The sequence below is a fragment of the Scyliorhinus torazame genome, chromosome 3, assembly GCF_047496885.1.
Source record: "Scyliorhinus torazame isolate Kashiwa2021f chromosome 3, sScyTor2.1, whole genome shotgun sequence".
Lineage (NCBI taxonomy): Eukaryota > Metazoa > Chordata > Chondrichthyes > Carcharhiniformes > Scyliorhinidae > Scyliorhinus > Scyliorhinus torazame.
Window position 1 is genome coordinate 246,970,045 of NC_092709.1, and position 25,408 is coordinate 246,995,452.

The following is a 25,408-nucleotide window of genomic DNA, read 5'->3' on the forward strand; positions in this document are numbered from 1 at the left end:
TGACAGGCAAACACGCAAAGGGAGTGGTAACATGGATTTTCAGGAAGTTTTCAATACTGATGCAGGAAGGAATCTTGGTTGCTCCACCATTCACTTCCTCTAGCTGCATGTCCAAAACAATTAAAACTATCATCCATTTTGGATTGTGCAAATGTCTCTCAATCATTCTTCCCAGCTGTCACTGCAGACTAAAATAAATTCACTTTGCTATTTAAGCTCAGGCTCAGTTTAAAGAGCCTGTTTCTGTGCTGTTAGTTCTATTTGGCCCGGTTAGTTTATCTCTGTATTTATTTACCACACAAGCCTTTACCCGAGAACGACCCCGCTATCAAACGGGACTCTGTCTTTTTTTGGCCTCGGCAAGGAACGCCCCACCGAGGCCACACTTACCTTCATCTCTTGCATTGACGAGTTCAGCTCGTCAGTGCAGAAGAGATCAGGGAGCCATTTTTAAATGCCACCCCAAACTCACAACCCCCTCCTGTGGCATGTAGCCGCCCCCCCCCCCCAACTTTCTTGCGAGCGGATTCTTGAGCCCCACCCCCACCCCACCTAATAAGGGCAGGGCACCCCGGGGCCTGATCCTTGGCATGGGCAACCTTGCACCCAGATACCTTCGCACTGCCAGGCTGGCAGTGCCACCTAGGCAGCCAGGAACATAGAATTTACAGTGCAGAAGGAGGCCATTTGGCACATCGAGTCTGCACCGACCCTTGGAAAGACCACTCCACCTAAGCCCACACTTTCACCCGATCCCTGTAACCCAGTAACCCCTCCTAAACATTTTGGACACGAAGGGCAATTTAGCATGGCCAATCCACCTAACCTGCACATCTTTGTACTGTGGGAGGAAACCGGAGCACCCGGAGGAAACCCACGCACACACGGGGAGGATGTGCAGACTCCGCACAGACAGTGACCCAAGCCGGGAATCGACCATGGGACCCTGGAGCTGTGAAGCCACAGTGCTAACCACTGCTCTACCGTGCTAAGTGGCACTGCCAAGTTGCCCGGGTGGATCGGGCACTTCCAGGTTGGCAGTGCCACGGTGCCCGTGGACCAGGGTACCACAAATCCCAGGGCCCAACCACTCGGGGAGGCCTCTGATGGCCTGGGAGACCCCCCTAGGTGTTGTTACCAGTGTGGCCCAGTGCTAAATGATGCCATGGCGAGGTCTCTCAGATGCGGGCTTTAGTTTCCGGGCCAGAGGAAAATCCGATGCATACATATTTAAACTGCTCATTTAAATATGTAAATCTGGATCCCGCCCTGCGAGGTCTCAAGCGATCTTGTAAGATTTAACGGCCTCATCACCTCACCAAGTCAGGCACAACAAGGCCGTTCAATCATGCCCTCCATTTTTGACTTTCTCACCGTGACTAGAATCATTAGTTTCACCTACAAAATGTTATGCATCTCCATCTTGTTAATCAAAAACCCTTGTCCACAGCTTTATTGCCTCGAGGTTTGCTTTCTCCAACATTTTCCTAGTCGGCTTCCACAAGCTGCAGTTTGTACCACATCCACCCGAGGCCCATAGCTACATTATCTTTCCCTTGCCAAACTCCAATAGGTACGTGTGTCCAAGCAAATGAACTTTAATTTTCTCCTCGCTATCAAAACCCTCTATGGCCATGCCACACACCAAAACAGTTCAGTTCCTCTTGCCATCTCTCCAGCTGCATACAGCCTCCACTATATGATATCTGCCCATTCCTTATGTCCCTTCTATCTCCAATTCCACTATTTGAAGACACTCCTTTGGGTAATTCTTCCCTACACTATGTAATTCCCTTCCCTGGGGCACATCTGATTTGTCACTTGTCATTATGCCTTCAAAATTCCAATGGAATGATGTACCACCCAATCAAAGTATAACTTCTCACCCACCACATCCCACACATACGAACAGATATGAAGGTCCTTCTTTGACCATCTTTTCCACCTCACATTTGTAGAGAGAATTTTTACTTCCCTGGTCCATAGCGAGCAGGTCAGCCAGAAAGTTGAGATGAACCCACAATTTGGGATTCTCCCATTGGCTGTATAGCTTTAACCGCACAGTGTGCCCATGATGGTCCTGATTAGTTCCATGCCCAGGAGACAGCCCGATTAACATCTGGGCCTTCAAGTGGATGGAGAGCCAGTCAGTTAATGTCACAGCAACAGTTAAGTCTGCGCAGGAAATAGTTGGAAGGAGTCAATCACGGATAAGAAGGGTGAGCAGGGGGCTTGACTGGTGGTGGGAGGGGTTGACAGGAAGGGAATCAATCAGGGGAGAGGGATCAAAGGGGGTGGTGAAGAGGTATGCTTAATCGGAAGAGAGGGATCAATTGGATGGATGGGAGTGAAGGGGATTATCGAATATGCTGCCAATCCTGGGGGAGGATCCCAAGTCACATCGAATACTTCAAGACATCCAGCCATATTGGTGGAAGTGCAGCTGTCGCATCTGTACACCCCCAGCAGCTATCCTTTAAACATTTTTGGGGAATATTCAATCATTTTTTCCAATTAAAGGGCAATTTAGCATGGCCAATGCACCCACCCTGCACATTTTTTGGGATGTGGGGGTGAGACCCACGCAGACATGGAGAAAATGTGCGAACTCCACACGGACAGTGACCCATGGCCGGGATCGAACCCGGGTCCTTGGCACCGTGAGACAGCAGTGCTAGCCACTGCTCTCCCATGCCCCCCCCCCCCCCCCCCCCCCCCCAGCAGCTATCCTGAGGTCCGGTTTGTTTCTCTTTTATGTGGCGTGCTCTTGCTGCTATTTTCATTCTCACCAGGATGCTTAGCTTGGGCAAAGGGGAAGGGAAATCACCGCAGCACATGATACAACATAGTGGGGCTTGTCCTGCCAACTGCAGGAAAAGTGTTTACATTTTTTTTTCAATTTATATTTGCTTGCTGATGTTCATTGGTTCCCATTGAGCAACTTAAGCACTTATGTAAAAAAAAACAAGGAACAGACTGATAATGCTCAGCATGAACAAGAAGGTAATGACAACATATATATCCGATAGATTCCCCACCATTAACATTTTACCAGAGTGATGTGTGATCAGTGCCTTAGAAATAATTTCATCTATGTTCCGATCATATCATATTGGGCAGATCAGATGTTTCATCCAACCAATCTAGATCAAATTTGTGACTGATAACCTCATGCTGAAGAGAGCTAACTTTTGAAGTGGATGCATTTTCTACAACATTGTTGGAATCCAAAAGGTTCAGTTTAGCTTATCTGATCTGAAGGGATTGTTCTGATCCTGGGATTTCTGATACAGCCTCACAAATCCGAGGATCCCGGGTAAGGATCCGGTTTGTAATTTACCATAGGACAATATAAGTGGTCATCTAATCCATTGTTCAATTAGTGAATGCATGCTGAATGAATACATTGCCCACAGAGTGAGTACCATGGGGGGTATTTCCAGTCCCTTCTGCTGAAGGGATCCTCTGGTCCTGCTGAAGTCTACGGGGATTTGAATGGTCCGCCGCATTCTCACACTGAGAAAAACACTGGGAAATCCCGGCCACTGATTTTTTTTACAAGTTCATGTGTTTTGCTGCAGCGGAGGCAGCTCACTATTGGCCGGCAGTGGGATCTTCCGAGGTTCTACCGCTGTCAAAAGGGTTTCCCATTGTTCACAACTTCCGCCTTCGCGGAACCTATGGCTGGGATCGCCGTCGGTGAAACCGGAAGATCCCACTGGCAGGAATGGCCGGAAAATTCCACCCTATCATTGTGCTAATTAATTAATTTAAAATAAATGACATTGAGGGCATGTCAGTATTTGTTTCCTGAATTGTCTACATGTTAAATGTAAGGCGCCCTGTAAAGCAGCCACAACAATCTACAGGTGAGTGGGGTGAGTTAATATTTCATTCATCCATCTCAATCACCTTTGGTGGGTTGCTGACTCTCCTAGAAATACCCTCAGATACATTAGCAATGTAGTCCATGGTACAAAGTGAAAGCAGTTTGAATAGCAGTCAATTATGGACAGACTTGGAACCTACCATCCAGGAAACTGTAAGAAGAAAACTTAAAATCTCAACCTCTTCACCTCGATCAGTATGTGACCAGGCCAATGTCCCAGTAAACAGCTCCGATATTCCAGCGGGGAACAGATGACGCCCAAGAAGGGTGTAACTCGAATAGCCCAGCTTGCTGTCATTCTGATATCCTGGCAAGATGCAACTTCAATATCTTGGCAGGATTCAGCTTGAATATCCCAATGGCGTCTCTGTCCTGAAGTGAAAGGGTGGATTCCCTCTATACTGCCGCTACTGGTAGGGATTTCAGACAGGTCATGAAGAGGACAAAATGGAATTGCCAGAATTTCTGTCTGCATGTTGTCCATTAGAGATGATACTAGACTCAAATTCCAGGATCACTTACATGTCAAATCAGAATGAAATTCACAAGAGAATGAACAATTCGAAGCAATGTTCCTTGTGTTTATGTGGAATTTTTCTCCCACTTTTGAATCAATTGCCGAACCCCAAAATGACTGGCATGTGCGTATCACAAGGGTTTCTGGAGTATTGTAATGCTTGACATTCCTGGTTTACGAGATGCCAAGTTAACAAAGTTTCTCAACTGATGTATCTGTTTTTACCATGACAATTATTTCAATCTCAAACCTAAAGCTTGATAAACCATTTACTAGCAGTTTCTCATAATCTAATTAAGGATAATCACCCCCTATTTACAAACATGCAAATTAGTAGCAGAAATAAGCCATTCAACCATTCGACCCTGCTTCACCATTCAATAAGATCGTGGATGAGTTGATTGTGGCCTGAGCTCCACATTCTTCCTACCCCCGATAACTTTTGACTCCCTTGGTAGTCAAGAATTTACCTACCTCCGCTTTAAAAATATTCACTGATCCTGCCACCACCACTCTGTGAGGAAGATAGTTCCAAAAACCCTCAACCCTCGGAGAGAAATAACGTCTTCTCATCTCCGATTTGGTCTTGTGGCGCAGCGTGTGTGGTGTCCCTGCCTCTGAACCAGAAACTCTGTGTTTGAGTCCCACCCCAGGACTTGATGATCAAGGAAGGTGCATTCACAACACAGCCAAATAGGGTGAGTGTCAACCTGCAATTCCTTTGAACATGCCGATGCTTGGCGGTAAGAATGGGAGGGATTCCTGGTCAGCCACGCTTGATGTGGAATAATACCCCTCAAGCTATACACGTCTGGCCAGGGACTAACGACCTGCTCCAGGAATAACTAGCTATGGAAACAGATAAAAGTCTGCACCATTAGGTGTGGGAAGAGAATTGGAATCTCTATCTTCAATGAAGACCCCTTATTTTTAAACTGATTTCTAGCCTCTTCCACAAGGGAACCATCCCATGGTAAGTCCTCTCAGGATCTTATGTGTTTCAATAAGATCACCTTGCATTCTTCTAAACTCCAATGGATACAGGTACAACCTGTCCAACCTTTCCTCATAAGAGAACCCCATCTGCCTCCCCGTAGCCACCCCCCCCCCCCCCCCCCCCCCCCCCGCCATCTCAGGAATTAGTCAAGTGAACCTTCTCTGTCTGAGCTGCTTTGAACACATTTATATCCTTTCTCAAATATAGAGACCAAAACTGTACACAGTACTCTAGATGTGGGGCGGGATTCTCCCCTACCCGGCGGGGCGGGCGGCCTCGGCACCGAGGAGTGGCATGAACCACTCTGGCATCAGGCCGCCCGGAAGGTGCGGAATCCTCCGCACCTTCAGGGGCTAGGCCGGCGCCGGCGGGGTTGGCGCCGTGCCAACCGGCGCGGAAGGGCCTCCGCCGGCTGCCGCGAGTTGGCGCATGTGTGGGAGCACCAGCCTGTGCTGGCGTCATCCCAGCGGATGTGCAGGGGGGGTTCGTCTCCGCACCGGCCATGGCGGAGGTCCACAGCAGCTGGTGCGGAGGGAAAGAGTGCCCCCACGGCACAGGCCCGCCCGCGGATCGGTGGGCCCCGATCGCGGGCCAGGCCACCGTGGAGGCACTTCCCAGGGCCAGATGCCCTCACACCCTCCCGAGGACCCCGGAGGCTGCCTGCAGAGCCAGCTCCTGCCGGTAAGTACCAGGTCTAATTTACGCCGGTGGGGCAGGCCTAAAACGGGCAGCCGCTCGGCCCATCACGGGCCAGAGAATCGCTGGGGGGGGCCGCTGCTAGCGGCCGCCGACTGGCATGGCATCATTCCTGCCCCCGCCAAAAGCCGGAGAATTCAGCAGCTGGCGAGGGCGGGATTCACGCCGCCCCCCCAGCAATTCTCCTATCCGGCGGGGGGGTTTGAGAATCTCGCCTGTAGTCTCAGCAACACTCTGTATGACTGTAGCAAAATATCCCTACTTTTATATTCTTTTCCCCTTGTGATAAATAACAACATCCCATTTGCCTTCCTAATCACTTGCTATACCTGCATACTAATCTGCACCAAGACACTGAAATTCCTCTGTACCTCAGAATTCTACAATCTCTCTCAATTTAAATAATATAGTGTTTTTCTATTCTTCCTGCCAAAGTGTGCAAGTTCTCATTTTCCCACATTATACTCTCATTTGTCAAACACTTAAATATCCATGTCACTCTACAGATCTCTTTTGGCCTCTTCACAACTTACTTTCCTACCTATATTTGTGTCATCAACAAATTTATCCAAGTCATTGATGCAAAAGGTTGAGGCCCAGCATTGATCCATGTGGGAGTCCACTCATCACAACTTTCCAATCAGAAAAAGACCCATTTATCGCTACTCCCTGCTTCCTGTTGGCTAACTAATCCTCTATCCATGCTAACTGGTTACCCCGTACACCACAAGCTCTTATTTTTCTCAGTAACCTCTGATGTGGCACCTTGTCAAATGCCTTCTGGAAATCTAAGGACCTCATATCCACAGGTTCTCCTTTTCCTATATTGCTTGTTACTTCCTCAAATAATTCCAATAAATTAGTCAAACACAATTTGATTTTCACAAAATCATGTAGACTCTGCTTAATTGCATTGAGATTTTCTAAGTACCCTGCTATAACTTCCTTAATAATAGGTTCCAGCAATTTCCCTACAATAGTTGTTCAGCTAACTGATTTGTAGTTCATGCTTTCGGTCTCCTTCCTTTCTTGAATAGAAGAGTCACATTCTCTATTTTCCAATCAGATGGGATCTTTCCAGAATCTTAGATTTAGACTTTTGTCATGTGTATCAAGGTACAGTGAAAAGTATTGTTCTGTGTACAGTCCAGGCAAATCTTTCCATACATGGAAGACATAGGACATTGAGGACAACATAGGACATGAAAAACATAGGAATCTAAGGAATTTTGGAGGCATACAAAATGATCAGGGGGTTAGATAGGGTGGACAGTGAGAGCCTTCTCCCGCGGATGGAAATGGCTAGCACGAGGGGACATAGCTTTAAACTGAGGGGTAATAGATATAGGACAGAGGTCAGAGGTAGGTTCTTCACGCAAAGAGTGGTGAGGCCGTGGAATGCCCTACCTGCAACAGTAGTGAACTCGCCAACATTGAGGGCATTTAAAAGTTTATTGGATAAGCATATGGATGATAATGGCATAGTGTAGATTAGATGGCTTTTGTTTCGGTGCAACATCGTGGGCCGAAGGGCCTGTACTGCGCTGTATCGTTCTATGTTCTATGTTCTATGAATGCATCTACTATCTCAGCAACCACTTCTTTAAAGACCTGGAGACTTGTCAGCTTTTAGTTCTAATCATTTTCTGAGTACCCTTTCGATGGTTATTCTAATTGCTGTAAATTCCTCTCTCCCTTTCACCTCCTGATTCACAAATATTTCTGGGTTGTTGTTTGTATCCTCTACAAGTGAAGTCAGATGCAAGATATCTGTTCAATTCATCCACCATTTCCTTTCTTTCATTATTAATTTTCCATTCGTACTATCCAGAGGACCAATTCTTACATTCCTTACTCTTCTTTCTTAAATACCGGTCCCAATAAACTCTTTTCTAGCTAGCTTTCACGTACTCTAATTTCTCCCTTCTGATTGACCTTTTGGTCATTCTTTGCTGTCCTTTATATTCTGTCCAATCTTCTGACCTGCCACTTACCTTTACAGAATTATGTTTTTTCTTTCCATTTGAAACTATCTTTAACTTCCCTAGTTAGCTCTGGATGGTGTGTTCTTTCCTTAGAGCCTTTCTTTCTCACTGAAATGTATATTTTCTGAGTATTCTGGCTATCATTACCAATCTGATTTGTCCAATCTATATGTAGATTAAAATCATCTATTGCTGTACCTTTACCATAAGCTCCCATTATTTCTTCCTGTATACCGTATCCTACAGTGTGTTTACTGTTAAAGGGCCAGTAAATCACTCCCACAAGCGATTTATTACCTTTACTATTTCTCATCTCTGCCCATACTGATCCTACATCTTGAACTCAAGAATTAAGGTCATCTTTCTCTATTGTACAAATGTCATCCTTAATTAATAGAGCTACTCCTCCACCTTTTCCTGGCTTCCTGTTCTTCCTGAATGTTATATGTCCTTGAATATTCGGTCCCAGTCAGTCTAATCCTGCATCCATGTATCAGATCATACATATTGGTTTCTTTTGGTGCTGTCAATTAACCTATTTTGTTACGAATGCTTCATGGAATGCTGCATGCATTCAGATACAGAACATTTAGTTGTGTGTCTTTTTACTTTTTTGTAACATCTCGCCTTATCTGCAAGTGCACTTTTGGCTTTGTACACTCTGCCCCTTCCGGTCACACTCTGATCATTACTCCAAACGCTGTTTTGCCTTGACTTTTCTATTTAATTTATCACACCTTCCCAAACTTCATTCTTTCCCCCCAACTATGTAGTTTAGAGCCCTCTCTTCCGCCCTAGTTATACGAAGAAACAGAATAATTCTATACAGTTCTAAAGTAAAAGTAAAGTCGCCAAAGTCCCAAATGACCAGAGACTGCTTTCCCTTTTGAAGGGGAGAGCTGACAGTGGTGATTTAACCTGAGGATAATCACACCTCAGCAGAGGGGCAAGGTTGAGAAGGCGGGTCTTCATGACAACTGTCGTGTTAATCATCCAGGGGTAACACGGACTGCAACTGGATGCAGTTGTACTTGAAAGTAGACTCCAAACTTTGGTGTTGGTTCAATATGCTTTATTGAACTTGTTAAGCAGTGCACACAATTCGCTGTGGGTTTGACACTCTACTAATCCAAGCGTGCTTACTATAACTAACTAGACCAAACTAGCTCTGAGCCACGTGTAGAAGGTGCTAACTGATCCCTGACTGTCACTCCAGTTGTCACCAGTGGAAAGAGGCAGAGCGTTGATGTCTCGTGTGTCTTATAGTGGGAAACCACCTTCTAGTGTTCTGCCTGGTGATTGTTTGTGTTCTGTCCTGTGTGTTGATTGGCTGTACTGGGTGTCTGTCACTGCCTGTCTGTATCTCATTATGTGCATGAGTGCATATCATGACAACAACCATCTTTATCTGGAAGTGCTGAGTGGATGATCCATCTCGGCCTCCTCCTGATCTTCTCAGCATCAAAGATGCTGGTCTTTAGCCAATTCAACTCAGTCCACATGATATAAATAAATGGCTAAAAGCACTGGGTGCAGCAAAGGCTATGGGCCCTTGCAACATCCAGCAATAGTACTGAAGATTTGTTCTTTTGAACAAGATATGCCCCTAGCTAAGCTGGGCTTCCAGAAGGCATTTGATAAAGTCCCACATAACAGACTGTGAACTAAGGTAGAAACCCACAGAGTTGAGGGCAAATTATTGACATGGTTAGGAAATTGGCTGAGTGCAGGCGACAGAGAGTGTGGATAATGGGTAAGTACTCTAGTTGGCAGGATATGACTGATGGTGTACCACAGGGATTGGGGCCTCAGTTAACAAGTTGGATGATGGCATCGAAAGTCATACAACCAAATTTGCTGATAATACAAAGTTAGGTGGCATTGCAGACAGTCTAGATGGTAGCATAAAATTGCAAGGAGGTATTGACAGACTAGGTGAATGAGTAAAATTGTGGCAGATAAGATTCAATATAAGCAAGTGTGAGGTTACCACTTTGGTCCAAAAAAGGATAGACCAGAGCACTTTCTAAATGGGAACAGGTTAAGTCCATGTCCAACGGGACGTAGGGGTTCAGGTGGATAGATCTTTAAAATGTCACGAACAAGTGCAGAAAACAATCAAAAAGGCGAATGGAATGTTAGCCTTTATATCTAGAGGATTGGATATAAAGACAGAAGTTATGCTGTAGCTGTACAAAACCCCGGTTAGACCCCACTTGGAGTGCTGTGAGCAGTCCTGGGCACCACACCTTAGGAAGAATATATTGGCCTTGGAGAGAGTGCAATATGGGTTTACAAAAATTATACCTAGACTACAGGGGTTAAGTTACAAGGAGAAATTACATCAAATAGGCCTGTTTTTGCTCGAATTCAGAATGTTTCTTTTATTTTTTTAAACATTTTTCGAACTAAGGGGCAATTTAGCATTGCCAATCTACCTACCCTGCACATCTTTGGGTTTTTGGGGTGAGACCCACGCAGACACGGAGAGAGTGTGCAGCCAAAAAGACACTGTTGCTACAGGAAGGTTTGGGAATTCTGCAGCAAATAACTCACCTTCTGAATCCCCAATTCCTGCCCATGATCGACTCTCTACTTGCCTGGATGAGTGCAGCTCCAACTACATTTAAGAAACTTGACAGCATTCAGGTCAAAGCAGCCGGATTGTTCAAAACCCCATTCACCACCTTAAAAATTCCCTTCCTCCATCACTGGCACACTGTGGTAGCTGTGTGTACTATCTACAGATGCACTGCAGCAACTCGCGGAGCCTCTTTCAACTGCACCTTGCAACCCACGAATTCCACCAGCTAGAAGATCCAGGGTTGCAGATGTATGGTAACACCATCACCTGCAACTTCCCCTCTGAGTCACACACCACACTGACTTGTAACTGATGTGTTGGGTGTTCTGGATCACAAACAGGTCACCAACACTGGAAGTGGTGCAACTCTATTTTATTATAAGGTTAACTATATTAACATACTTGAACTGTGGGTAAATGCAATACCAGCTTTAACTGTTGACCCTTGCCTAGTCATAACCAGGTGATGCACTCAGCACACGGTGAATGTCTGTGTTGCAGGCTGTGAGCTCTGTGCTCCGAGCTGGCTGCTACTAGAATGAGCGGGAACTCTCCTATCCCCTGTCTTTATAGTGCGTGTGCTCTCACTGGTGATTGGCTGCGGTGTTGAATATGCTGATTGGTCCCACTGCATGTCCATCAGTGTGTGTGTATGTGTGTGTGTCTGCACCTTAATATACTGGTGTATATTATGACAGTAACTATATCCCCATTCCTTCATTTTCACTGGGTCAAAATCCTGGAACTCCCTCCTTAACAGCACTGTGGGTGTACCAACACCAGATGGACTGCAGCTCTTCCACAAGGTGGCTCACCTCCAGCTTGGACAAGCCTGGGATGAGCAATAGAATGCCAGCCTTGCCAGTAATGCCCACACCCCATGCAAGAATAAAGCAAAATGAGACACCTGAATGTTCTCCAGTAAACAGGCTGTACAAATACATGTTGTATTTGTTCTTGTAGTATGGTATTAGTGTGCTTTCTCCAGAGTCAAATATGTTGAATTAAATTATTTTGTCCATCGAAAAATAGGAGAATGTTGTTGTTCCCATCATAGGAAACCACTAGTAAAATTGCTGTGTCTTTGAAACTATCCTGATCGTGCCCAATTCTGTATTTTACCATCTGACTTCTCTAATTGCCTCTTCTTATTTTCTTTTGCCGCATTTGTTTAATTTTGATTGTTTGCTATTTGTTCTACTGTTCACCTTACAAATACATTTCACAATCTTAAATATGTTGCACTGAATCTAACAGTATGTAACCTGCAGAAAGTAATTAGTTAATACTTACTTTCAGAATGGAATGAATTCAAATTGTAAAACACTGCATCATAAAACATCTAGGGCGGGATTCTCCCAGCCCCGCGCTAGGCTCGAGAATACCCCGCAACCGCGCCACGCTGCCCCGACGGCGGCACGCGATTCTCCGTGGAACGGAGAATCGGCGCCATTGGTGCCGGCCCGTTTGGCGCGGCGCTGGTCTCGGGCCACTCTACGCAGACAGGCCGCCGATTCTACGACCCGAATGGGCCGAGCAGCCGCTCTAAAAAGGCAGAAGTCCTGCCGGTGCCGTCCGCACCTGGTCGCAGCCGGTGGAACCCGCGGCGCGCAGTTCGCGCCGGGATCTGCAGCTGGGGCGGCGAGAACCACTCCAGCGCCATGCTGGCCCCCTGTAGGGGCCAGAATTAGACGTGCGGGAGGCCCGTTCACGCCATCGTAAAACGCAACGCCGTTTACAACGGCATGGACACTCTGCCGCGGGATTGGAGAATCCTGCCCCTATTCTTTAAACAAACCCTAAAATATACATTATAATTGCCTAATCCTGTTATTTTAATACCCAATGCCAATCTGGTACTCCAAAGGTTAATGCTATTCAAATAACTTGATCTCATGCTTTTAATAGGCAAATTGAGAGCAATAATGCGAAGCCTCCATTCCTATTAACAAAATGAATTCTGTTTGCCAACCTGAAACAATCCTGTTTGGAACAGAGATAGACATTCTATTAAACATATTATGCAGTGAGTGCAAGGCCTGTTTCAATATATATTGTAATCTAATCTACCTGGTGTGTTAATTGGAACCTGATAATGATATTAAAAGCTTTACTTTTTTTTGTTTGTTTCAACTAACGGACACTTAATCCCTTTGCCATAGCTTTCAAAATGATTGAGTTGAGATTTAGTTCCTAATTATCATTCAGAATTTGGTGTCAGCCTTGCTTCAGTGGTAGAGCACTTGCTTTTGAGCCAGGCGATTGTGCATCCAATTCCCACCACAAAGACTCGCATGTTAGGCTGACAGTCCAGTGCAGTATTATTGGGTGAAAAATTGAACTGAGGGTCTATCTGCTCTCTCTCTCTGGCGGAAGTAAAAGTTCCATAGTATTATTCGAAAAGGATGTGGGGTGTTCTCTCAATGACTTCGTCAATGTACAAAAAAGTGATATGATCACTTGGTATTACTGCTGTTTGTGGGACCTTTCTGTGTATGAATTGGTTGCCACATTTGTCCATATTGGAACTATAGTTCACTTCAAAAGCACTTTGGGATGTTCAGTCGTCAGAAAATTTCCCCCATTGGCTTATGTAAGGGTCCACGCATGTACTTTAAGCTGTTATCAAGATGCCAAAAATAAGCCAAACCCAATAAGTACCTTCCAGATTTTGAGAATATCTAGAAAGGTTCTGTCTAAAAACAACTTATTTAATTAAAAATACACATATCTTTAAAAATTTAATTTAAGAAAATGCATTTTAATCAGAATTGATGTTTTAACCGTACTACCAAAGATCGGTGTGAAATGTAATGGAATAGAAATTGGGCGTCGTTACACCCATTTTAAAAGTGTAAAAGAAGCAGCTAAAGTGCCTAAAGACTGCCTGAAAGATCTCCAAACTGATATTGGGCCAAGCCAGTTTTTATTCAACCCTAAAACATGCATTCAATCCCTTGATCAAGAGCACAAGGGGTTCTACACCTCCTTCATTCCCTCTTCCTGAAATTAGAATCTGCTTAGCTCAGGATCTTTCACTGGTTGCTGCAGCCGAAGGCAATGGGCCAAGCGCTGGCAACTAGATAAAGTAGGCAGGTCAGGTGTTCATCATGCATCTGTCCAGACTCGATGGGCCGAAGGGCCTCTTCTGCGCAATATTATTCTGTGATTCTGTGAAGTAGGAATTGGCAAAAGAAAATAATTTATTTTATGTTATAGTGCAAGAGGAACAGAAGTGATTACCCCAAAACCACAGAACTGGCAAGCAGCCCCTCCCCATTACCATTGCAATCACACCTCTCAGGACTTGCATGAGGAGCATTACAGCTCGGCAAACAACCTGACATTCACCCACTTTAAATGTGTGAGTTGCTTTTGGAAGCACAACAAGTACCTGCAATTCAACCATAAAGTCTGCAGTCCAATTTTAGACAAGCCTGAGAGGGCAGTCAGCACCTCACCTTCAGATCTCATCTGATAGACATGCCTCTGACAGTGAAACATTTCCTCTCTACCTAGATACTATGTTCAGGGCCATGCAATGGGAATTGAACTCCCAGTCTTCTGACTAAGAGCCAAGAGTTTGCCATGGCTAACCACAAAGAATGGCCAACAAGTACAATAAACATCTACATTGTATAGTAGAGGTAAATACCCTGGAAAACATCTTCATCTGCTACATCAATGAGCTTCCTTCCATCATAAGGTCAGAAGTGGGGATGTTTACAGATGCACAATGTTCAGCACCATTCGCGACTCCTCAGATAATGAAGCAATCCATGCCCAAATACAGCAAGATCTGGACAATATCCAGGCTTGGGCTGACAAGTGGCAAGTAATATTTGCACCCCGCAAGTGCCAAGCAATGAGCATCTCCACCAAGAGAGAATCTTAACTATCGCTCATGACATTCAATGGCATTACCATCACCGAATCACTCATTTCAACATGCTGGGGTTTACCATTGACCAGAAACTGAACTGGACTAGCCATATAAATACTGTGGCTACAAGAGCAGGTCAGAGACTAGGAATCCTGTGACGATTAACTCACTTCCTGACTCCGCAAAGCCTGTCCACCATCCACAAGGCACAAGTCAGGAGTGTAATGGAATACTCACCACTTGTCTGGATGAGTGGAGCTCTAACTACACTCAAGAAGCTTAATACCACCCGGGACAAAGCAGTCTGCTTGATTGGCACCGCATCCATAAACATTCACTCCCTCCATCACCGGCACACAGCAGCATTAATGTGTGCCATCTACTCACTTAGGCTCCTTCGATAGCACCTTCTAAGCCCACGGCCACTACCATCCAGAAGGACAAGGGCAGCAGACATATGGGATCACCACCACCTGAAAGTTCCCCTCCAAGCCACTCACCATAATACTGAATTGGAAATATACCGCCGTTCCATCACTGTCCCTGGATCAAAATCCTACATCTTCCTTACTTACAGTCCTGCAAATGTACCTGGGAGATCACGACCACTTTCAAAAGGGCAATGAGAAATGCCAATAAATACGATCCAGCCATCGATACCCACATCCCATTAATTAATTTTTTTAAATAATAATTTAAGAAACAAATTAATGCTATAATGGGAGGAAAGTAGCATCTATCTGGATGGATTTTAAAAATTATTTCACAGGATGTAGGCATCACTGGCATTTGTTGTCCATTCTTGACCTTGCAAAGATGGACTGACTGGCCTTTTCCAATTGTAATTATTCTATGGGAATGTGTTGTAAAATATGTTTCTGGAAGAATCCAGTGAATTTACAATAACCCCATCCCCTAATTTCCATGAGTTACCATTCCCAACTTCTAAAGATAGCCTGACCAGATTACATACTTCTCTCCAGAGGTAATCATGTTACTTGTTTATTATTTAAATGCACATTTTGCCAGGCTACCACTTTAGTGTCAGAATATTACACCAGGACAGATTGAATCAGGATGCTTATAAAGTGTTCTCTGATCATTTCACTATGATACTGCATGCCCAAATTGTAAATTCTCTGATAGATTTCTCTCACTGGGCGAACCAATACAAAGCCTGTGAGCCAAATAGACATTTATAATTGTGTAAAGTGGCCAAACTAACAGCAAATCAAATGATTGATAGTCTATTGTAGGTATATCATTTTAATTATATTTTTAGAAGTTAAATGATTCTTTGATGTCACTGTTTAATGAATTTGCTTGTAAATTTAGAATATATGTATTGATTGAAGAACTTGAAAAGACTTGTAACTAAATGTTAAAATTATGCTGCAAAAATGTCTAATTATCTGCATGCTTTTACAAAGGCCATATCCAAATCCTGTTAATTTATCTTTCTCTTTCAGATGCTGACTGACCTGCTGTGTATTTCCGGCAATTTCTGTTTTTATTTCAGATTAGCAGCATTCACACATTTCTTTTTATCTGTATTCATCTCTTTAATCTAATTGTGTCTGGTACTATATGAAACATCAAATCAAAAAAAACTTAAGACTGTAATGCTGCATCTATTAACCTGGGACTGGCCTAGGTGGCTGCACCATACAGTCCACCGTCTTTTAATGCTGCTGGCTGATTGTTGTCTGATCAGTGCCTTAGTACCACAACTATGGAACTACGTATGTGTGTTTAAAAACATGAATGGATCTCTGGTCTTTCTGCAGTTAGATTTTAACACAAAAGGAGTGTTGAAGTAGTGGGGAGGCATGGAAGAGTATCAACCTTTTGATCTAAAATCAAAACCATTCTGTACAAAGTTGCACAAGTTTCTAGGAGATCCAGTGGATTATCTAATCATTTTTAAATTGAGGCTTCGTGTTGGAGTGGAGTTATATCCTCAGCCAGTGTGAACATTGAAGCACCGTGAGAATGCCCTGTGGGAGATAGGCCTTCAGCCACTTAGTATGTGCAATGTCAAATGTCCTGACAGTCACATTATACTTTCTGAGGTTAACCTCAAAATACTTCATGTCAACGCATAAATACAGCATGATTCCACCCTAAACTTACATGGTTTAAAGTCTGAGGAGGTAAAAAGAAAGAACAGCTTTGTTGTTCACCCCTTGAGTTTGTGCCACGATGACAGATGTTAGTTGACCAAAATAAATACTTGGGAATTTGGGTTATTAATAATCATCCTGCGCATGATTTTGTTCAAATTCTCTTTCTCTGGCGATCTATTATTACCAGTGGCATCTGTTCAATCATTTACATAGATCAGCTCTCATAATCAGCAACTCCGATCTGAAGAGAAATTTTGCTGGATCATCTGCATGCAAGGAATATTGAAAAATTGGATCAGGGCACACGTTTAAAGCAACCCACCCAGTTTAGATTATTGAAGGAAAATTGTGTGTGCTCCTCTGCATGTATACCCTTTTGCCTGATTTTCTGGTACTCGTTACACCCAGGCATGGAGGTAGGGAACATCGAAACGTAGGGCAAGATTTTCCCATGAGCTTCAGGACCCCCAAATCAGGGTCAAATTGGGGTCAAAACCCCACACTGTATGGCAAGGGTAACCCGGCTGTGATTTTCCCCAAATTGGCTAATTAATGGGCAGGGGGCAGACTCACCATCCAATTAAGGAGGACAGGCGGTCTCTCGAAGCTGCAGGACAAGTGAGAGGTCCTGCAACACTGAAGTAGCTGCAAGTTGTATTTTCAGGTAAGTGAGAGAGAAGGCACCCCAAGGTGGATTTGCCCTCTCTCCAAATATTTTAACTTTAAAATAAAAAATGCCCTTCGCAGCCACGCAACAATTGTAGGTGGGAGGCTCTTCTCAGTGTAGCCTGTAGATGCAGCTGAGGCTAAGTTTAACCAAAAATTAACTTATGTAAAGATATTCACTAATTACTCATCAATCAACACTTTCCTTGTGCTGACGTCACTTTTAGTTTTATTACCTCACTCCCTGATGCTCACACTTCCTCAAGGCTCCAGTCCCAAACTCATTCCGGTCAGGCGCATTTACGTGTTGTCCCCAGCATTGTTTTCCCTCAGGCTTATTCTCTCTGACTTAAGCTAACACAGTGCCATCTAATGAGGACATATTACTGGAAAAAAGGTATTCCTGTAGACAGAGGAAGCAAGGTAATACTCCACATTTAGATTCCAAATGCACAGTGTTGTCTGTCAGGAGCACAGTTTCTTAAAATTACCTCCATAGCTGATTGTTGACTAATGAAAGAGCAAAAGTAAAATTGATGGCACTTCAATGATGTACTGAAGGCACCTGTTTTAATAAGGTTTTTTTTCAAAATGTCCCCATTTTGTCATCAAAACACGCACCAGAATAAAACTTTAATTTTCATTCTCCAGTATAATAAATCAATTGTGTTAATTGCAGACATCAAGCTGTGTATTCAGTTGATTAAGGCAATATTTTTATCCGCTGCTCCTCAGTTATCACAGTTCATCAAAACAATATAGAATGCTGTAAAGAAATTAACAAATGATTGGTGATGATTTGTTTGGGACCGTATGCATCTTTGTCATGCATTCCTTCCATTATTTTCTATATAATATACAAATATTGACTATTTTTAAAGGTTGTAGCGTCAAAATATTCCCTCACTGACTTTATAATGATCCATTATGGAATTTTAAAAAGGTAATATTAATGTATGGGATGTTTTGACACAATAACTAATTTAAAAAACAGTGACTATTTGTGTAATATATAACTTTTAAGATGTCAGTAAAAGGTTCCATCTTTACTTTTCCAGACTGAACTACATCCAGGAATGCAGGCAGATAAAGGAGGGTTCATCTGGAAAGATAGGTGGATAACCCTTATATGTTTTTATGTTGTTGTTAAAGGGTTATCTTCTGTTATTTTATCAAAATTACCATTATGCATGTAGAATGATGTATTTATTATATTGCACCATGCCAGCATTTATATTGTTTTGTTTTGTAGGAAAGAAGAATTCGCTCCTTCTTCATAAGGTCCAACGAGATCTGAACACTGGTGTTTTTGATAACCAAGAGACCGAACTTCTGAAAAAGATGGTGAAGCAAGACCGAGAGATGGTGCAATTGATGGAATCCTCCCTTAATACATCATTTGGGATATTTCCTCCATTCTCTGGCAACTCAGTCATCAGAGCTCCTATGCAGTCACAGCCACCAAATATAGCTCAGTTAGATTTTCAGCAGACTTCTTCACCAAATTTGAATAGCAATTCACCATCTTCTCAGTCGTACACAAGACCTCCCCAATTGGTTCAGACTGCACGCAACCAGAGCTCAAACACACCTAGCCCACAGGCAGCAGCGCCATCACCCAGTTCTTTTAACACTGTTATTCCCAGTCCTACTGTTCAAAGTCCAATGGCAGGCCGAACTTTCCAATATGGTTCACCAAATGTGTCACAGATGTCCTTGATGCAGCACCAGCAAGTACACACCCCAGCTCAGCGACGTAATTCCAACAAAAGCACACAGGGTTTGCAGACAAGCAGCCTCAGCAGAGAAGCAAGACCTCTGTCAGCATCTCAGCCCTCTTTGCCTCATGAGGTGACACCATTAATTGTCAGACCACATCCATCTTCTGGAGAATCATTAGCAACCATCTCTACACCTCTCTCAACCACGCAAGGTGTCGGACCTCAAGGAGGGATCCGAAGCACTGTTCCTCAAAGAATGGTCCTTTACCGGCATATGTCCTCGGGAGCTCTACCACCACTTCGAGGGCCACAAGTAGCTTCACCAGCCCCAAAAAAGGAGACATCCACAGTCTTAAATACAGATACTAATCAAGGAAGACCACGATTTCCCTCCAATTTATGACCCTAAAGGTTTTTGTTCAATACCGACTTGTTATCGTTAAATACTGAGATTCTTCACCAATGAACTACAAGTCAACCTCATCATTCATGAGGATAGTCTTAACATCTTCTGACAGATTGGACACTGCTGTCCTCATCACATGCACAGCTCAACGAATGTAATATATGACAGAATAAAAGATTATAAACCATAATTTTCAGAGTTCTAATTAGTATATCACCAGTCTTCCTTCCCATGGATTTTGGACATGTTGAATTGTTTTATAACTCTTGTAAAATAAGAGCAAATTAACAATAACTCATCAACTAGATCAATAATGTTGTTGAAACAAAAATCTCTTTGAGCGCACAACAATGCACATCCAGTTCAGGACTGAGTTTTTAAAAGTATATCAATGCTGCTCCATACAGCATCACCAACACCATTCAGTGTTTCTTGCTCGAGAACTACTCATCAAGATATTGTGCCCTTTATCAGCAAAGCATGGAACATCTAATATGTTTTGTAATGAACTTTCAATAGATAATTCTGTAAATTCTGTTCCAGTATTATACTGGGTGATATTTCTGCATGTTCATAGATGGACTAAGGACCAACATTAAAAAAAAAACCTGACATCTCTTCTAAATAGACAAGACATTCCTGGTTTCAGCTTCAATGTTAAATGTATTCCGCTAAAGAGCATTTACCTACAACATGCAAATGGACAAAAGAATGCATCCATATCTTCAATGTTACTATAAATACAAAATTGCTTATTGTGGTAACTAGGAATTTTTCATTCATGTTCTTTTTTTCCTTACTTGTATCATCATTTCCCATTAAGCTTTAATAAAATAAATACATTTGTAGGCCAGGAAGGTAGTTTAAAAAAAATACTTTCATAGGCATCACTTGATGTCAGTGAATACTGTGCTGTGCAATTTGCAATGTCTTATTTCATTAAAACAGTGGTTTTATTGGTTAGATAACACCTCCAGAGCAGGTTAAATAGATCTTTTTCCTTTATTTTGTTTCTTTGTTTTCATTGTATTTGGTAATATGTTTGTTTAAAATTTGTAGTTCAAACGTGTTGATTTTAGAGGAAAAAGTCCAAATTTCTTCTGTGCATGATGTCATGATGCATCATTAAAGATACGATTTAAAGCCATATTCTCATATAATTTTCTTGGTATTTTTAAACTCCTTAAGAAGCGCATATCGATTGTGAACTACTTCTACTTTTTGTCTCTATAAACATATTTTTGAAACATGTTTTTAAAATTGTGAGGTCATTAGTCTTAGCACTGGTTTAGAAGGTCAAGAGCTGCCCTATTTCCTATCGGTGAGATTCAGCTTTGTACCAAAATTAAATCAGTCCCCAATGTCTGATCAGACTGAACGTCACAGGCATGTTTATCTCTTTCAACAAGGCTACAGAATTTGCCTGATAGTTTGTCACACCTCAATGATTAATACGGTGGTTGTGTATGACTTTGATGACTGACGAGACATACGACGAAAATCATGTTTATAAATTCAGTCACTTTGCCAAGGGCGAGAATATGGCTTTAACTCTTACTATGGTCACCACATGCAGCACAAAACAGTGATTATTACTAAAGGAAACAAATGGAATAAATAAAGGAAAATGATTATTTCAATAGGAAATTGTGTTTTGTGATGTTCCTTTTTGTGTCTTTGGATTTGTTTAACATTCTTTTATTTCCTTTGTAATTATTTCATCAGGATTATCTTTGTAAAAGACATTCATAAGCTATGGTGTGCCTAAATTGTGGTCATTTTATATTTGTATGTATGCAAAGGAAAGTTAAAATGTTTTTTAAAAATCTTCATCTACATAATTTCAGAGAAAGAGATTGGAAATCCAGAAAGTCAATGTCGATGGATAAAGCCATCCATATCTGTTCTAAAGTCAGGTTTATCCTCATTGCAGATGGCACAAATTAATGTATATATCAATATATATGCAGAAATTGAATAGGATTATCGTTATGTAAAATATAAAAGATATATATATATATACTGAATTCTGGTGTTGACACCATGACCTCAAATAGTTAATCTTTGTATATATTTACATTAAGATGTGATAATGCTGCACAGTTTAACTGTAGTTCTCATGTTCATTAACTCCATGTGGCAAAACAGGGGATGTTTGGGTGTACGGTGTTGGATAATGGTGCTATTGGAAGAAACAATGAATGTAACATTCTTGTTGAAAGACAACATAGAGGATGAGCTAAATTATTTTTTTGCTGTCTTTGCTTGTAATGAAACTTTAATGGACATTTGAACATAAAAGGAGTAAAACATTAAAAATCAAAACATTATCCAAGTGAGGTTCTTCAGCTATGCACCCTGTAAAACTGAAGCTTTATTAAAAAAAGCTGGGTGACTATCTTGCATGGGAATCCATTGCTACATTTAATAGTCTACGATCAGACAAGCCCTTCCCAGGAATGGATTGCCCTTTGTTTACATGGATTTCTTAGATCTTAGATTTCTGTTTGTCCAAAACCAAAGTATTTTTACACATTTGTGGCAAAGCCAATATTAAGGACCTAATGGGCCTTGAGAAGGTTAGGCTGAGCCACTGCAGTTGATCTGGTGTAGATACACTCACAGTGCTGTTAGGGTGGAATTTCAGGTTCTATACCCAGTGATGGTGTCAGATTGGCAATATGATTAGAATGGTACATGACTGAGTAGGGGAACGTCCAGGTGCTGGTGTTGCCATGCATCTGCTGCCCTTGTTGTTCTAGGTGGTAGAGCTCGTGGGTTTGGAAGGTGCTGTCGAAGGAGCCTTGGTGAGTTGCTGCAGAAGGCAGGGTGTTTAATGATCAACAAATTCACTACCATCGATTCTACTCCCTAACCAAGTTAAAAGTTCTCCCTAATTATTCTGCTGGTGTTTAGTGACTAAAATCTTTATACAGCATTGGTAAATTTGCTACTACGCCTCCATCGAGGACCATTTTATCCTTGGAAAGAATGAGCCAGGCTAGCTGGCTTATCAATCACAATGCAAGCAGCATTGTTCCTGTCGTCGATTATCCAGCCAGTATGCTCTCCACCCTTATTCATCTTCCAGGTCGCAACTTCTTTCTGTGACCATCCCTGGAAAATACCCCTCCCAATTCAACGGCCCTTTCAAAGTCCCAACTATCTTTGGCCCTCCTTTCACCACTATTTCTGCAGCTACTGATTTGCTCAATGTCACGCTCACCTATGAAATCATAGCCCCCACTACTACTACTTTTCCTCACCCTGGCTGGTTCTCCTAGTACGGCTTTCATTTCTGTTCCTTTTGGCCAAGGGATGCAGACTTGAACGATTATGATGGATAATTGGTTTAGTCACTCACAGCCGGCTCTGGCTGGCCCACAAGAAGCATTCCAGCTCACTATTCCAGGGCTCTCCTGGAATGTAACTTGTCCCTCTCCTAAAGACCATCTTTTTAACCCCCTCCTGTCTCTCACACTTTCACTACCAACCCATGAAGGGCTCACGCGGCAGGATTTTTTTGATGACAGGGTTTCCCAACCCTTTACCCAAAGAGTTAGGAGGGGATAGATACATCCTCGCCAATCACAGCAGTCCCACAAACATATAATACTTTCATTGGTTGCAAATGGACTTACGCCCTCGCTCGTGTGGAAGTTCTGCCACAGAGAATTGCTGATCGATCTGATTGGTCAGCAGCTCTTTAGTCCCAGCAGTGCCAATGGCAGTAGTGGCCAAGTGTGGGCCTACATGCATTCCCCACATTATTAGTCTCAGAGTCCAGGACCTGGTAAGTTGGGGGAAGTGGGGGCGGGTCTCATGGTGGGGAGGTGAGGTTTAGAGTGGAGAGTGGACATGGAGATCTTGATGAAGAGGCCAGCAGGGAGGCAACACCCGTGGGGTTCAGACCTGAGGGGAATGCCCAATGTGGAGAGGCGTCCATGCCCATGAACATGTCCCACCAGCCTCAAAATTGAGGCCAGCCGGGAAGCCATTCTTAACTGGCAAATATTTGGCTTCTTCAGGGCCCCAGTTGGGGAAGGTGCGGGCGGGCCACCCCATATAAAATTGCGCAGGCCATGTGACTAGATGTGTGCTGGTAATCCCACTGGGGGATTCTACTGCGCCCAAGCCTGAAAACTCACAGGTGGACACCATAAAATTCTACTCTTGGACTAAGATTGGGACCATCCACACAGCTACCTCTGCCGCTTCCATTCAATCCACTAGATCACCCGACCAAACTTCCTCTGAAGTGTTCCTCTGCCCTTGCCTGGAACTCCTATTGATCTCCATTGTTCTTCAGTCATCCCCATGCCATCTTCAAGCTGATACTGTCATGAGACCCTCCTCCTGCTTCCTCAACCCTAATTCCAGCAGATCACTGACAACACCAACTTCCCTTCTTGGTTCCCATGTTAGCTGATACTGTTCCCTCTCCTTGGGTATAGTCCCTCCTTCCAATATGCTGTCATCAATTTGTCAAAAAAAAAACATTGACACCATTGTCCTTGTAAACCACCACTCATTTCCAACCTCCCTTCACTCCGCAAAGTCATTGGCCATGATACAATGTCCTAGGGACATGCCAATGCTCTCGGAGCAAGGGTTCAAATCCCACCACAGCAGCTGATGGAATTTAAATTCAATTAATAATCTGAAATTAAAAATTGAGTCTCACTAACATTGACCATGAAAACATCGGCGACTGTTGTTAAAACTAATCTGGTTCACTAATGTTCTTTAGGGAAGGAATCTATCATCCTTACCCAGTATGGCCTACATGTAACTCCAGACCAACAACAATGTGGTTGACTCTTAACCATCCTCTGAAATGGTGTGACAAGCCACTCACTTCAAGGGAAATTAAGTGTGGGCAACAAATGCTGGCCTTTCCAGCAATGCCACCATTCATGAAAGAATAAATAAAACAATATTTAAAAAGAAAATAACCTTCAAACCCTGTGTCCACCTCTCCCAGGGCTGCATGTTTGAATCCTTCTAAACAAGTTTCTATCATGACACAGTATCAAATCAGATCTTATCTAAATCACAAATAGTATGCTATGTTACATTGGCAATGTTAAACTACCCTTCTTCATGCTTCCCACCCAATCTGCAACATGTTATACAGTTAACCATACCATCCCCCTCCAATGCTTCAGAACATAAGACTGAGGAACAAGATTAGGCCATTTTGCCCTTCCAGCCTGCTTCACCATTCAATGAGATCATGGCTGATCGGGTTGTCGTACTAGGGGGCATAGGTTTAAGGTGAGAGGGGCAAGTAGATGTACGAGGCAGGTTTTTTACACAGAGGGTAGTGGGTGCCTGGAGGTGGTGGAAGCAGGGATGATAGTGACATTTGTCACTTGACAAATACATGAATAGGATGGGAATAGAGGGATACGTACCCAGGAAGTGGAGAAGATTGTAGTTTAGTCGGGCAGCATGGTCGGCACGGGCTTGGAGGGCCGAAGGCCTGTTCCTGTGCTGTACATTTCTTTGTTCTTTGTTCTAGTCTCAACAGCAGTCTCTCACCGTCATCCAGTTGGGTGGGACTGTTCCATTATTATCTATCTAATCTAACTAGATCAATAGTTTCTCTTCCCACTCCTGCGCTGGTGCCTCCCAAGGATCTTTCCTTGATCCCCTTCCTGATTTTCATTTTGATGCTTACCCTAGGGAAAGCGGGCAGCATAATCAAAGACCCCTCCCACCTGGCTTACTCATTCTTCCAACTTCTTCCATCGGGCAGGAGAGACAAAAGTCTGAGAACACGCACAAACAGATTCAAAAACAGCTTCTTCCCCGCTTTTACCAGACTCCTAAACGATCCTCTTATGGACTGACCTGACTAACACCACACCCCTGTATGCTTCGCCTGATGCCGGTGTCTATGTATTTACATTGGGTGCCTTGTACTGCCTATTAC

The 25,408-nt window shown here is 43.2% G+C and overlaps 1 protein-coding gene across 4 annotated transcripts in view; it reads left to right on the forward strand.

Moving 5' to 3' along the window:
* Window positions 1-21,117, forward strand: part of LOC140409039 (potassium/sodium hyperpolarization-activated cyclic nucleotide-gated channel 1-like) — a 478,762-nt gene extending 457,645 nt beyond the window's left edge. For 2 of the 4 annotated variants that reach the window (XM_072497078.1, XM_072497077.1), the window contains one exon: window positions 18,596-21,117. In XM_072497078.1, the coding sequence (XP_072353179.1) occupies window positions 18,596-19,467 (872 nt within the window). In that variant the 3' untranslated portion in view covers window positions 19,468-21,117. Of the gene's footprint in view, window positions 1-18,401; window positions 18,459-18,595 lie in introns of those variants that run through there. The other 2 variants (XR_011940266.1, XM_072497079.1) reach the window with 2 other exon arrangements.
* The last annotated feature ends 4,291 nt before the right edge of the window (window positions 21,118-25,408 follow it).